The 14,069-nt window shown below is 33.5% G+C and overlaps 1 protein-coding gene across 5 annotated transcripts in view; it reads right to left on the bottom strand.

Annotated features, from left to right (window-relative positions):
* The window catches only part of LOC145295964 (uncharacterized), a 498,857-nt gene that overhangs the window by 200,536 nt on the left and 284,252 nt on the right, over positions 1-14,069 (bottom strand). For all 5 annotated transcript variants that reach the window (XM_080141875.1, XM_080141872.1, XM_080141877.1 and 2 more), the window contains exons 14-17: positions 13,844-14,013; positions 10,129-10,281; positions 4,468-4,809; positions 904-1,002 (exon numbers count right to left, since the gene is read on the bottom strand). In XM_080141875.1, the coding sequence (XP_079998001.1) occupies positions 904-1,002; positions 4,468-4,809; positions 10,129-10,281; positions 13,844-14,013 (764 nt within the window). The remainder of the gene's footprint in view (positions 1-903; positions 1,003-4,467; positions 4,810-10,128; positions 10,282-13,843; positions 14,014-14,069) is intronic.

Genomic DNA, 14,069 nt, shown 5'->3' with positions numbered 1-14,069 from the left:
CTTTTTCAAGTTATATTGATTTCATTAACACGGATTTTAGGGTCTTTTTTTATAATTTTCCTGAAAAATATACACTTTTAAAATTTTAAATGTTAACATCTACAATACTATATTTTCATTAAAAAAAGCAAAAATATAAATAAATGTTTTTTTGCTTTAGAACTTAAAGCTATAACTTTGCTACGGGTGATTTTTACATAAAATAATACATTTTCACGAACATTTAAAAAAAATACTGGTTTCATCACATTTACTTAATAAATACTGCAGTTGTTTGATTTTCTAAATTTTGGTGAATTTCTAAGTGAAGGGAGGAGCCAAAACGGTTTTACATTTTTGAGAGCGGCCATTAGTTTTGCACGTGCCTACTGTTTAATGTTATTCTCAATTAATAAAATTACACTAGCCAAATGTTTAACATTGTACTGTTTTCTGGATTTTTCTAGAAAAGAAATGTTCCTCATGGAAATCAAGTTTTATAATCATTATCGATTATGATTGGTGCGCCTTATTTTAAGATCAGGGTTTTTTAATAATGTTGTGTTGTAGCACAATAGTAAAAAGAAGAAAATCAAGTCGAGGTTGTTTTAAGATACAAGTGTATTTAACATCACAGGTGCAAAGGTAGGAAACGGGTATAACTGGCTTGCATGCAGCTAGTCAGTGGTAGTACTGTCGCTTCTTCCATCGGTGTAGGTATTACTGGCACTATATATAGTGAGAACCGTTGTAATTTCCCTTGTCTTAGAAAGGCAGGTGTAACAAATAATTACCCATTACAAGGGATGACTGATTTTGGATTGTCGTTCAGACAAATGTACATACATACTGCCCATTGACAAGGGTAACAAGGGAAAAGGAAGAACATAGAAACAATAAAAGAAAGGAACAAATTATAATAACCTCCACTAGTGCCATGACGACGATGCCATCTGTATTGATTGCTGCTAGATACTTCGAACTTGCAGAAGATTCCATCTTCAAATTTGCAGGTAGAAAATCCTAAAAAAATAAAAAAAATAAAAAATATTACATCTCCAGCAAAAACGTTTTGCATAAATAGTTTTAAAAATGAAACTGACAAATTTTCTTATATTGTACGTTTCTACTGCTACTAATGTAGCAGTCATTAACGTTAGTATTTTATTATATTTAAACTACCGCATGTTAGTACCGTCAGAGAAGCAAGAAACAAGGAGGGAATTACAAAGTTTAGCAGTCTTAGGAAAGAAAATATTTAAGCAGAAGGTTTTCGGGCATCCAGTGACCTCCACAGAGGTTAATTAATTTGCATATTCTTTGAAAAACAAACTTTCATTAATTAATTATTAATGTTTATGGTTTCTTATTGGATATTTTGGCTTCATTTAACTATTATTACGCTCAGTTCTATTTATGCATATTTTCTCCATTGTGCATATTTGTGTAGCATTTAGGATGAAAATATTCTAGCATATGCACATGTATTTATATCTATCTATCTATCTATCTATCTATCTATCTGCCTATCTATCTATCTACCGATCTATCTGTCGCACAGTACATTGTGTGAGAGACTGAGGTGGAACTGTCCACGACAGCGGAGGCCGGATGTGCTCGTTGATGGGGTTACAGGTTAAAATCATTGGCATTGCCGATGCACCGGAAAAACTCGACTCTGATATAAACAAGGCAATTAGCGTGTCAGAGGCAGAAGAAGAGATGGAGAAATACGCGACTAGTTGTCGAGAATCCGCTTGCTTGTCCACCGGCACTGTCACCCACCATCCCCTCTGTCCTACGTTGCACTAAGCTCTCACCGATACATGCAACCATTGAATTTAGCATTTTGAAAAAGAAATAAAGGCATTTATTTTTTCTACAAGTTGTTGCTTCCGGAATAGACATCCCAACCTCCTCATTTTAAACAACGTCATATGGAATAAATATGTCCAACCTCGCCATGGTAATAACGGCTTTCAGAATAGACACCCCATGTTATGAGGGGGGGTTGTCAAAGTATTTGCTCCAAATTTAACCTTAATATTTGTTGTCTGCATAAGCATCCGCAAAGACTATAAACCAGAAAAAATGGGGGTGGTGGCAGTGTCGGGCAGAGAGAAGTAGACTTTTTTATTGCGCATGTGTAGAACAGTGAATGACAGTCCATAATGCATGTGTTTATATCTCGAAAACTACTTGTCTCCGCCAAAGTTAAAAGAGATTGTCTTATTCTGCAAAGTTTAAAAGTCGTTAGTTTAAACGAAGTTGTGGAGGTGGAGCTAAGGTAAAAAATTAACTAAAAAAAGTTAATGTCTAAGCATTGTCGATAATGAATCATGAAAAGAGAAGTAAACAAAAACAAATAAGTCTATCCGTAGGCAATGTAATAAAGGGTAAATTTGTACTTTAGCGTCGTAAATTATTTGAGAAACAAAAAATTTAAGAAACTGGCGTAAATATAGGCAAATACAAACTGAATCAAAATTAATGAAAAAGAGGATTTTTCTAGGTGTAATTCAGGCTCTGAGTGTAAAAATGTTTTTTTTATAAAAAGAAATAGTTTTTATGATTTGTTAGTTTGTCAATAAACGAAGCATCCACAGTAGTAGAAAATAATTTAAAAAAAGACAGAAAACTAGAATCCAAAACAAAGGAAAACAAAACCAAAAAAGAAAATAGGATAATGTAATGATTTCAAAAATGCTCCAAAATCGAGAAATAATTTTTTTGTTTATTTGCCTAATCACCCCAATGTAGGCTCGGTGCCACTTTGATGTATGGGGCTATTATTTGGGGCATAAACGCATAAGTAGTATGTACTGAGTTGAGCAACAAGAAGTTTGTTTACAGTACACAATTTTTGCGCTGTTTTATAATAGTTCACTGCACGAAGGGAGACAACTCTCTTGTAGTAAGAGATTCGTCATATTTGCATTTGATAAGTACGGACGCACGATTCAATGATGTTTTTTTTTATTAAATCAAAACTTTAAAGGGAGAATGCTGGGACGAAATTATTTTTTTAATAGTAAAGACAATTTTATAAAAACGTTTCCATAACATGTACTGTTTAAAAAAAGAAACAAATAGTTGCCGTATTTTCCCTCTGGGCAATGTCGGAAAACTTGCTAGCATGTATATAAAAATAAGAAAACTTGATGATGAAAATAAAATTGAAAACAATTAAAATATTTATCAATCCATTAAAACTTCAAACAAGGAATAAAGACAAATCATTAATCCATAGATTTTCAATGGTAGACTCTTTTCATCAGAGGATAAAAATGATAAAAAATGTATCACTGATTAGCATAAATATGAAAATATATTAAAATAACTTTTTGTGAACTAAAAGGAATTTTCAATAGAATTAAATACAATAAAACAGTCAAAGTAAAAAAAAAATCAATTAATTAATTAATTAATTAATTAATTGAGTTCTAAGCAATAAGATCCAAAAGGAAGAATCCGGAATCCAAAGTATAAATGGATTATATGGAAATCCCAAAACTCAATTAAATTTGAACATATCAAATAATCAATGAAGTTGAACTTATTAAGGTCTAAATGCAGAAAGCTACAATCCGAGTTGCCAGCTGATTAAAGTCCAAAAACTCAATTAAATTTTAAAATATATCAACCAATCGATTAAGTTGCATTCTGTAAAGTTCAGCACGAAGTATCTGCCATACATACATACATACATATACATATATATATATACATATATATATATATATATATATATATATATATATATATATATATATGGCAGATAATTCTATTTAAAATTATCAAAATGAACTTTATATATTATCTGCCATATATATATACATATATATATATATATATATATATATATATATATATATATATATATATATATGAACTATATATAAATATATATAAAGGGTGGAATGATAAAATTGTCGCTGTAGAAAAGACATGATTCCACTTCCGTTTTATGGAAACTGGTTTTCTTTTTTTGTTGGTGACCATCTACTAGCTTGCCAAGAGCGATAGGAGCCCTGTATCATATCTGAAAGTGACACGAGCGAGATTGGGGATGCACCGCTGTACAACTCATGCTCTCTACTGATCCAAGTTATGACAACAGGACCATTGGCAGCATCCTCAAAATGCGAATCCGGACGGTCCAACACTTGAGGGCACAGCTCAACAATGTTTTGTGTGTGTGTGTGTGTGTGTGTGTGTGTGTGTGTGTGTGTGTGTGTGTGTGTGTGTGTGTGAAACTGGGTGCAATGACATGCAGGATGGTGGTCCTAGGCATCCAAATTTGGTGGGAGCGTCCAATAATATTCCAACTTTTTTAAAAATATTTCTTAGTACTAGGAATTATGTTCAAGTCTTTGAGGCATACATCGGCAGGCCTATGCACACCATCGACTTATTATCCATTTGGAAGGAAAACATTATACATCAGAACAAAATAATCTCGTCATAACTGCAAAGAATTATGCTTACCTGCACACGTAGACTCAGGTCCAATGGCAACATCATCTACCGCAATATATCCAGAAGTACCGGAACCATGAACAGCAACAAATTCAGCAATTCCCACAAAATCTTTTGGTACATCAAGACATATTCTTCTCCAGCTGCTCATCGCAGAACTTGTTTGGTATGTTAAGTTAGAAGCCATATTGGGTTCAGAGAGTAAATTCACTCTCAGGACTCCCAAATTATTCCCAGCCATAAATAATCTGGCATTTAGCGTCGTTGTATCAGAAGTCCTAATTGTGGGCGTGTGAAATATGGCTTTCTCCTCCTGCCTTCCATATTTGGAATCGGCAATCAAAAATGTACCTGGAATTAACATGAAAAACAAATTAATTAATTTCAAACGTATAATATTGTTAAATCAGTGAGACTTAAGTCTTAATATATAATGGTACAAACGCAATATAAGGACCATGGTATAGCAGAAAATTCCGGAGGTGCTGAAATGCTGTGCTTTAACTTTAATATAAAATAATCATAAAGAAAACATTTGCTATTATTAGTTTATTATAAAAAAAACTAAATATTTGTCTAGATGATGTGGACCTAAGACTGGAACCACGGAATGAAAACACAGAACACAGATTAGGTGTAAGAAAGCTATATTAACCAAAAAGGTTACAGGGATAGGATAAAGGTTAAGCGGAACCGGTGGTGTCCATTATGGGTAGTTGCATACTACTAGTACTCCTGCTGATTCTATGGTATTACGATACTGCTCCCTGAGACGGTTACCTCACTTCGTAATATAGTACTGAAAGAGTTCATGATGCAGGTATGTTTCGGTCTCATAACACATTATTTGAACAAAACAACAAAAAGAAAACCTTAAAAATCATGAAAATAAGAAAAATTCGTTTAAAAAAATCCAGAAAATTATTTGTTTGCTACCAGTTGTTTGTTATTAACCCCCCCCCCCAAAAAAAAAAAAAAATTTATTCATGAAACTTACCTTTTAATGAGTGTTTTACTTTTATTATTTGAATTTAAATTTTCTAAAAGTCCAATAATTATTACAGAATATTGTCTACATTTTACAATTAATTTTTCATTGAAATTGTTTTCATTTTTCAATTAATTTTTCATAGAATTAGCTTCGTAAAGATAGAAATAATATATTTTTCATAAAAAAAAAAATTATCCAGCATTTATACAAAAAAAAAAAAAAAAAATTAACGACACTTTCGTTCGGCACCTTCTAGCATTTTCCATAAATCGTCCAGAAGATTCCGACGATAGCATGACCCTTATACTGCAGAAGCACCTTTATTATTTATTGCTTCTACAAAATTATTTGAAGAATGCTTAAATATTGCATTATTGCTTCCTGCCAAAATACGTAATTTCCCTTCAAAATACATATTTAGATACGTTGAATATGTTAAAACAGACCTATTTACATGCGTATGGCCAAATAATAATAACGAAATGCATATGCGTGCGTGTGCGTGTATGTGTGTTTTCTCTTTTTTTGTAAATTCTCTCATCTGCATGACATTCACCCGTTCTTTCATACAGTCCAACCAAAAGATTATTTTAAGATTCTGAACGTCCCTGAAATTCCAATTGTTTGAATCTCTCTTGCACTTCGTTCACCAGGTATATTTTCGAGGTAGTTTTTAAAAATTCTTTTTCATGGGTTCAGTTGCTCAAATAATTGCTGGAATGATGCAGATTTACCGAAGATTCAGTTTCTTTTCATATATTCGTATATTAGACCTTGATATTTTGTTATCGTTACTCTCTCAGTTCTGTTTAAGCAGCATTATTTGGGACACCAACTTCTACTAAGGTTGCTTCTTTCTACTTCCTGTCCCATATAACTATGTCAGATTTAATAGCTCCACTTTTTAGATATATAGCTGTATGAATTGTTTAATCATAATGGATGGTGTATGACTTATTTCCAACTGTTCTTTCTGGTAGACATGTTCTCAGGATTTGCTACTACATTCGATATTCAACTTTTTACAAATGATGGAGATATTTAAGCACTCCATTGTGTCGCCTTATATAATAGCCGTCACACTTTCTACTTCTGTGTGGCAGAACCTGCACTTTTTGTTATTGCTGAGACTACTCATCACATGTGTGTACATGGGAAAAGCGGTCTAAGGCAAGGGAATGGTTTGAAAACAGACATCTCATAATCCAAAGTCTGTAAATTCAATTCCAGTATAAGGCAACAATACATTTTCATTTTCTTTCCAATCAGAGTCAAGAATCAATTTCACTAAATAATACCTGAGAATTAACTGATGAATGATTGGTTTATGAACTGACCTGCGAACAAAGAAAAGGTGTAATCTTACTATTTCAAACGTATCATACAGCGTTTCTGTTGTTGACATTCGATAATACCGAAAGGGAAAGTATCTAGGGAATATCGAATACACAGGTGATCCCAAGTCATATGTATATCCGGTTAGTAGACATACAGTGCCTCGTATTCCTAGAAAGTTCCTCATCTGATATTGGCAAAGCCCAACGTTACTTAACTTCGATGATCTAATAAGAACCGGTGTTTCAACATGTTTATGCCATACGTACGTTGACGACAAGCAAGAACACATTCCACACGGTGTATTAACTTTCTTTTTTATTGTCTAATAGTTTGCAATCTTTGCGGTAGTTTAGTTGAAAAAGATGTTCTCTACCCAATATCAAATAGGGTAGTGTAAGTTTTTATTGAAAAGATTCCACATAATATCAAATAAGGTGCCGAGAGTTAGCAGTGTGGTGAGCTTTTACTATACGATATGTCTCAGACGGGCGTATAGTACAGAGTGTCCAAAAAGGCATTGAAAGGTTGAAAATCTTTGTCATTTTAGCATTAATGATAATCTTTTCCCCTATTTCAGATATTTTACAGATAATATTTTGGAAATTAATCATGGATAAGTATAGCATTGAACAACATACGCAAGTTATGAATGGCAATATCAAAAGACCACCACGTTCCCCAGATTTGACTAACCCCAACTTTTTCTTGTGGGGATATCTTGAAGAAAGAGTCTATGTTAATAAACCCTGCAAAAATTGAAGCAAAAGATCAGGAACGAAATAAGAGAGTTAAATCGCAACATAGATATATACATTTATAAGGTAGTCACCACTTATCAAGGCCCGAAGGCCACTTGAGGATAAGGGTTAATGAATATAAGGTGGTAGTTTAGAAATCATTAATTGTGTGGATTGGGTAGAATTTGGATTATTGAAGGATAAGGTTCAACAAGAACCTGTTTACATTAGACTTGAAGACTACCATATTATAATCAGCTGGGAAGCAGGCCAGCGGAACAGATTTCCACATCAGACAGATATTTCATATTTTAATTATGGCTTTAATATTTTAATTATGGCTTTACAGAAATAGAGAACAAAGGACAAATGAAACTTCAATGTGTCGTTTGTATGAAAGTACTGACTGTCGAGTCTTTCAAAAAGAATCAACTGAAGAAACACTTGGACAAGGTTCATTCACATCTTTCTTCCAGACCACAGGAATAGCTTGAGAATCTGGAAAATATAGTCAAAAGACAGAGATTGGGAAGTAAGAAGAGTGCAACGTTTGACCAACGTTCAGCTGAAATACTTTTAGAATTGGCATAGTTGATTGCGTGAAACAAGAAACTACATACTATTAGTAAAGTCTTAATCAAGTCTGCGGCTGTAAAAATGGAAAAAATAATGTGTGAGCAGAAAGTAACTAAACAACTGAATACAGAAACTTTGTCTGCTGGAGTTATTCAAGAAAGAATTTCCATCCTGGCAGAAAATGTGAGAGAACGAGTGATTTCTTCAGTAAAAAAAAAAAGGTAAAGAGTTTGCCATTCAACTTGATGAGACTACAGATGTAAGTTGCAATTCATAATTGATGGTATACATTCAATACAGGGGCTCTGATAAAATCGTAAAAGAAATGTTGTTGCGTTCTACTCTTGAGTCGAAAACATGTGGTATGCATGTGTTCAATAAGGTTGAGGCATGCTTCAAAAAATCAAATGTTTATTTGAAGTAAGATTGTATTGCAGTATCAGTTGATGGAGCTTCTGCCGTGCATAGTCATGTCAATGGCTGCTGACTTTGGCCAAACAACAGAATTTAGATATTCTAGCCATCCATTGTATGATGCATCGCTAGGCATTAGTTGTAAAATATTTGCAACCAAAAGTCGATGTGCTAAATGATGTAGTTAAGATTGTCAATATTGTAAAAGGGCATGTACTAAACGCAGGAATGTTTCGTGATGTGATGTGAGGATGGAGAGGCTGAATATTCAACCATTCTTTTCAATACTGAAGTCAGGTGTCTTTCACGTGGAAATATCCTGAATAGAGTGTCGGCTCTTAAAACAAAACTTGAAATGTTTCTGAGTGATCAAAAACACACACTTGTAGAAAAGTTCAGAAAAACAACCTGGCTAGCTCTTCTTGTATACTTAGCTGACATTTTTGGGCATGCAAATAAACTGAACAAGGAATTGCAAGGAAAGAAAGTCAGTCTCCTGTTAACAAGGGAAAAACTAGGAGAGGTTTTGGAAGACTGTCAAGACATAAAGGAGTCAGTCACAAGACACCTGACCAAACGTAGAAATAGCTTTTGTGACTATTTTCCAGAACTTAATTCATATACTGTCAGTTCGGTTGTAAATCCCTTCAAAGGTGAGCTGGCTGATTTGTCCTTAAAGATTTGGCAGAAGAGCTTATTGAACTTCATTCTAACAATGAAACAAAAATAGAATTTGAGAGCAACGATAATCTCTCAAGTTTACGGATGTCAAAGGCTTATGAAACTGTACATATGGAAGTAGCTAAAATGCTTCTACCGTTCGTAACAACCTACCTTTGTAAACAAAGTTTTTCTACCCTTTTAAATCTAAAAACAAAATACAGAAACCGGTTGAACCATGAAGATAGCATCCCAGTAGCATTAACATAAAAATCCATGATATTGAGGTTGTTGTATCCAAGATGAATCAATATCATTTTTTTTTTCAAAGCCTGAGGTAGCTGAAAATATTAAAGATTTTAATCTGATGTTAAAATATTAATTTTTCAATAATTTCTTCATCATTCTTATGCCAGAAAGAATAATATCATATTTCATTGTATGCCATTCTTATACAAAAAGGAATATTATTTTTCATTGCCAGAAATGAAAAACATTTTCCCCATTATAGTTAATTCAATAAAATTGTTTGTTATTGTATGAATTTGAAATACATGATGGTCAATAGCTTTGCTTGTGTGCCATGTAAAAAAAAATGAGTGTTTTATTTCTGTTTCTAAATGTGATTCTTACGCTGTGTCCTTGTGGGTTGTTTTCATGCCAAAAAGGCAGACTTTTATTTCCTATGATGAAATTAACAATTAACCATGTTTTCAATATGCATTTTTTGTTTATTTATTATCCATGATATCTATAAATCCGTTTGTCCACCAGAGTACTTCCACGTGTGGGGGTAAATTCATTTTACTACAAATTCTATTGGAGTAACACCTCAAAAAGTTATCTGGCCCCTGATGCTGCTTGATACTTATTCGAAGATATTGTTTTCTTTTTAATTAAAGAGTGTCGTATGAGTTCGTTGAAAATTGAAACAAATCATTCTGATATACTCACCGTGCGCCTCTCCTTCGGTAAAATCCATTTTTGGCCCGAGCCAACTGGTCATCATTTCATAACCCCGCATTCGTTCCCATGCATAAGAACCAGATGCTGTTTTGTTTATAATAACATGGCCACAATCACTGTCTTCGTAAGTGCAAGAAACGCCTATAATTTGAAATACAAAAAGTAACAGCCATGAAAGAAGTGCAACGTCTTTATTTTTTTTTTTTTTATCTCTAACAGAATTTTTATATGCTAAAATATACCGTGCGATGTATATAAACCGCAGGTTGTGCCAATATACAATCTACCATCACCTAATATCACAGCCTGCAAAAAGATAGATCTACCAAGTCATGTGGCACCTTTTGTAAAGATTGACTTTTAGCTGTTTTTAATAGTGACCTCAAACGTGATTCGAACATTTAACTTCCTGAATGTCACTGTTGTGGTCTATTGATCCATCCATAAAGCCAAATGAACTTTATATTACAGCATATTATAATTGTAATAGCTCTGTAACGTTGTAGAGGGAAAGGCGATATCAAAAAGAATAACAAATTCGATCCATACAGATATTTCGTTGACGACAGATAACGATAAGTGAAATGCAGTCACTGGTACGAAACAGTTTCGTGCAAAACCTAAAAAGAAAAAAAAAAGGTTTTTCGTACAAAGAGTGGCTCATCAAGCAGTAAGTCTGAATTTGTTGACAGAAGTGAGACGAGGATCAGAACGATACTGTTTCTCTCAAGTGATTGTATATTTATCTACTTCTCAAAAACTGTTGTATGTTGTCAATAAAATTTAAATTACTTTTTTGTATGAATCAACTTTAAATGTCATTCTTTCTGATATTGTCTTTCTGATATTGTCTTTCCCTCTACTAGTGTCATCCTTGTCCACAACATGATTCGGACTCCTGAATGTCACTGATAATCCAAATGATTTTGTATGGAATAAAGTACTGAGTGGCAAATTACACATTATCTATCACTAAGCAGGAGACACACAAAAAATGATCTATATATACAAATACTTCGAAAAACTATTTATGACGATATGGAAGTTACTGTCACCTGACACCAATTTTGTTGGCCCGGTAATGTCACCAAGAAGCCAAATATTATTGTACCAGTGAAATATTTTTTATGTACTATTTTCCTTTGCTGTAAATAGACAAGTTTACTACCAATGGAGTAATTGACTGACTAGCTAATCAAAGCTTCTAACAAAGGAATACAGGAATTTGTTAGGCTACTTCCTATAGCAGTCATGTACATTGGGTTTTCTTTTTCAATAATTAGACTTGAGACATCGTCTTACCAAGATGTATTTCGTTTTCTCATCCAAGAAAATGATAGATTTACAGCAACATGGAGCTTTTTATAGAGATTGACTCTTAGCTGTTTTAACTCCTTTTCAGCACAGCCAAAATAAAAGGCATTTCTATGTAAACTTCAATGTCGTCTGTTGTTGTCTGTTAATACAGATAGACTTTCTATTATAGCCTATTATAATTATTCATTCACTTATTAATGTTGCTTTATGGTTAATTTCCTCTTGGCTTTCGCTAGGCAGGTGACCAGAAAATATCAACTGAAGATCCAGATGGAAAAATGTGATCTGAATCCGAGCCTGCCGGAAGGCACTGGCCACTGAATCGTACACCTGTCTAAAATCAGATTTACATTCCATGTCAATGCTCTTACTCTCCCTCTCTTTTTCATTCTCTCCCCAACCCCGACCCCGATACACACGCACCTGTTCTACTTGTGGTATTAGGTGTGGATCACGGATGGCATCATATAGAACCCATCACTAGCAGAGGCAGGACTGCCGGCATCAAACAAGATGGATAATCAAATTATTACTTGCTATCTATCTTTTGTCCTCTAATGAACTAATATTTATTCCGATATTTACAACTAAGTCTTTAAAACTAGGGGCAGGCATCGCAAGTTTTGTTTTATAACCACAAAAATGAAATCCTCCTCATCTTAATTATCAGAGAATTATCTTAATTCATTTTTCAGTATTTTTTTAATCTATTATTTAAAGAGCAGCTTTCCGTATATGTGTGTGTATGTCTGGCTAAAAGTAAAACACACACACACACACACACACACACACACACATAAAAGACCCCAAAAGTTGTTATCAGCGTTATACAAAATAAATAATATCTAAAATTTAGAAAAAATATTGACCCTAAATTGGTACAGATTTGATCGTGGGGGAGTCTGTTTTCCAGTCACAAACTAAAGGGAAATAATTAATTTTTTAAAATTTCGTTTCGTTGACTCATTCTTGAGTTGTCTATATATATATATATATATATATATATATATATATATGTGTGTGTGTGTGTGTGTGTGTGTGTGTGTGTGTGTGTGTGCCCAGAGAGAGAAATAGGCTGAGTGAAGAAGAAAGAGGGTTGGAGAGAGAGAGAGAGAGAGAGAGAGAGAGAGAGAGAGAGAGTGAAAAAATGGATATGACCAAAGAGAGAGCGAGAGATAGAAGTTTTAATATTTATAATAATAATATAATTATATAATATAATTTAATAATATTACACTTTTGCTCCAGACACTGCCGTATTGCCCTACTATTTCATAAATAAATGTTAATATAAAATATTTATTTCATTAAAAAACAAATAAACTTTTTTCAAGGTTACTTATATTAATTTACTCTCTCCTTTATTTCAAGGACGAAACATGTTTAATTATATTCATAGTCAAAGACACGAACAACCATACAACCATGTGTGTGTGTGTGTGTGTGTGTGTGTGTGTGTGTGTGTTATCGTTATAGGCAACTCTCGGTAAAAAATGATACTAATATCGGAAATTTAAATATAAAAAGATTAAAAGTTTTAAGAATTTTAAACACGAACTGCGTTTAAATTTTGGTTTTTCATTCCTGCTTCCACTGTGTTATACAGTTGTAAAGGTGGTCACTAAGTTTCCATTATGGGTATAATAAGACATATATACTCCTTCAAATGAAGGATGAGAGTGAAGTGATTTTAGTGACCTAAAAAGACTATACTTGTTCTATGTATGCGTGTTTGTCATCTGTATTGCTGGCACATGTATGCGTGTGTGTCTTTATAATGACTTGCCATTATGTGTGCATGTGTAATTTTTATAATTTTCTTACAAAAGTCGTCTCAGACAAGGCATAAATCCACTTGATGTACGTATCTACAAGAAAATAAGGCAGAATATACATATTGACCTTAGTCTTGAAGAGGAAAACAGTAAACAGGATGAGAGTTTATTGGAAATAAGTTACTGCAATAGAAAGATGTAATATAAAGAGCTACTTGAATAGTGATTTGATGCAGACCACTAAACGAGTCAAACGTGATGAAATAAAACAAGTAGGGGATAAATCAGATAATTCTAACATTCCATAAAAGTACTTATAGAAGAGTGAGACTAGCTTCATCATGTATGTGAGAGAAAAAATGCAAAGAAGAAAGGGTAGGACCAACCAACTATACTTACCTTTATTGGTTTCTGTGTGTGTGTGTGTGTGTGTGTGTGTGTGTGTGTGTGTGTGTGTGTGTGTTCTATAAGTCAAATAACATAGTATAGCTTAATTATAAGCAATTAAGCCGACTGCCTCACGGGGTTTGTCATAAGAACTTACTAAGATCTCTACGAAGAACGCAATTCCCTATTCAGAAAACCAACTTCTCCCATCATAATGAACTTACTCTTGCAACTGTCGGCACCGTATTTGATGTCATCAATGGCGATGTCGCTGGTATAGTTTTTACCACGGTAAGCCACAAACTCGACATTTAATTTCACTTCTTTCGGCAACTCAATGCAGCCCCTCAGCCATCTGTTACCATGGTTACCGCTTTCTTTCCATTTCAGATCCCTGAAAAAAATAGAATTTTTTGTTTCTTAATTCTAGTGTTGTATCTGAGTAAAATA

This window comes from Euprymna scolopes, chromosome 16 (assembly GCF_053919585.1).
Source record: "Euprymna scolopes isolate OS-2025 chromosome 16, ASM5391958v1, whole genome shotgun sequence".
Taxonomy (NCBI): domain Eukaryota; kingdom Metazoa; phylum Mollusca; class Cephalopoda; order Sepiida; family Sepiolidae; genus Euprymna; species Euprymna scolopes.
This window is presented reverse-complemented; position numbering and strand designations above follow the sequence as displayed.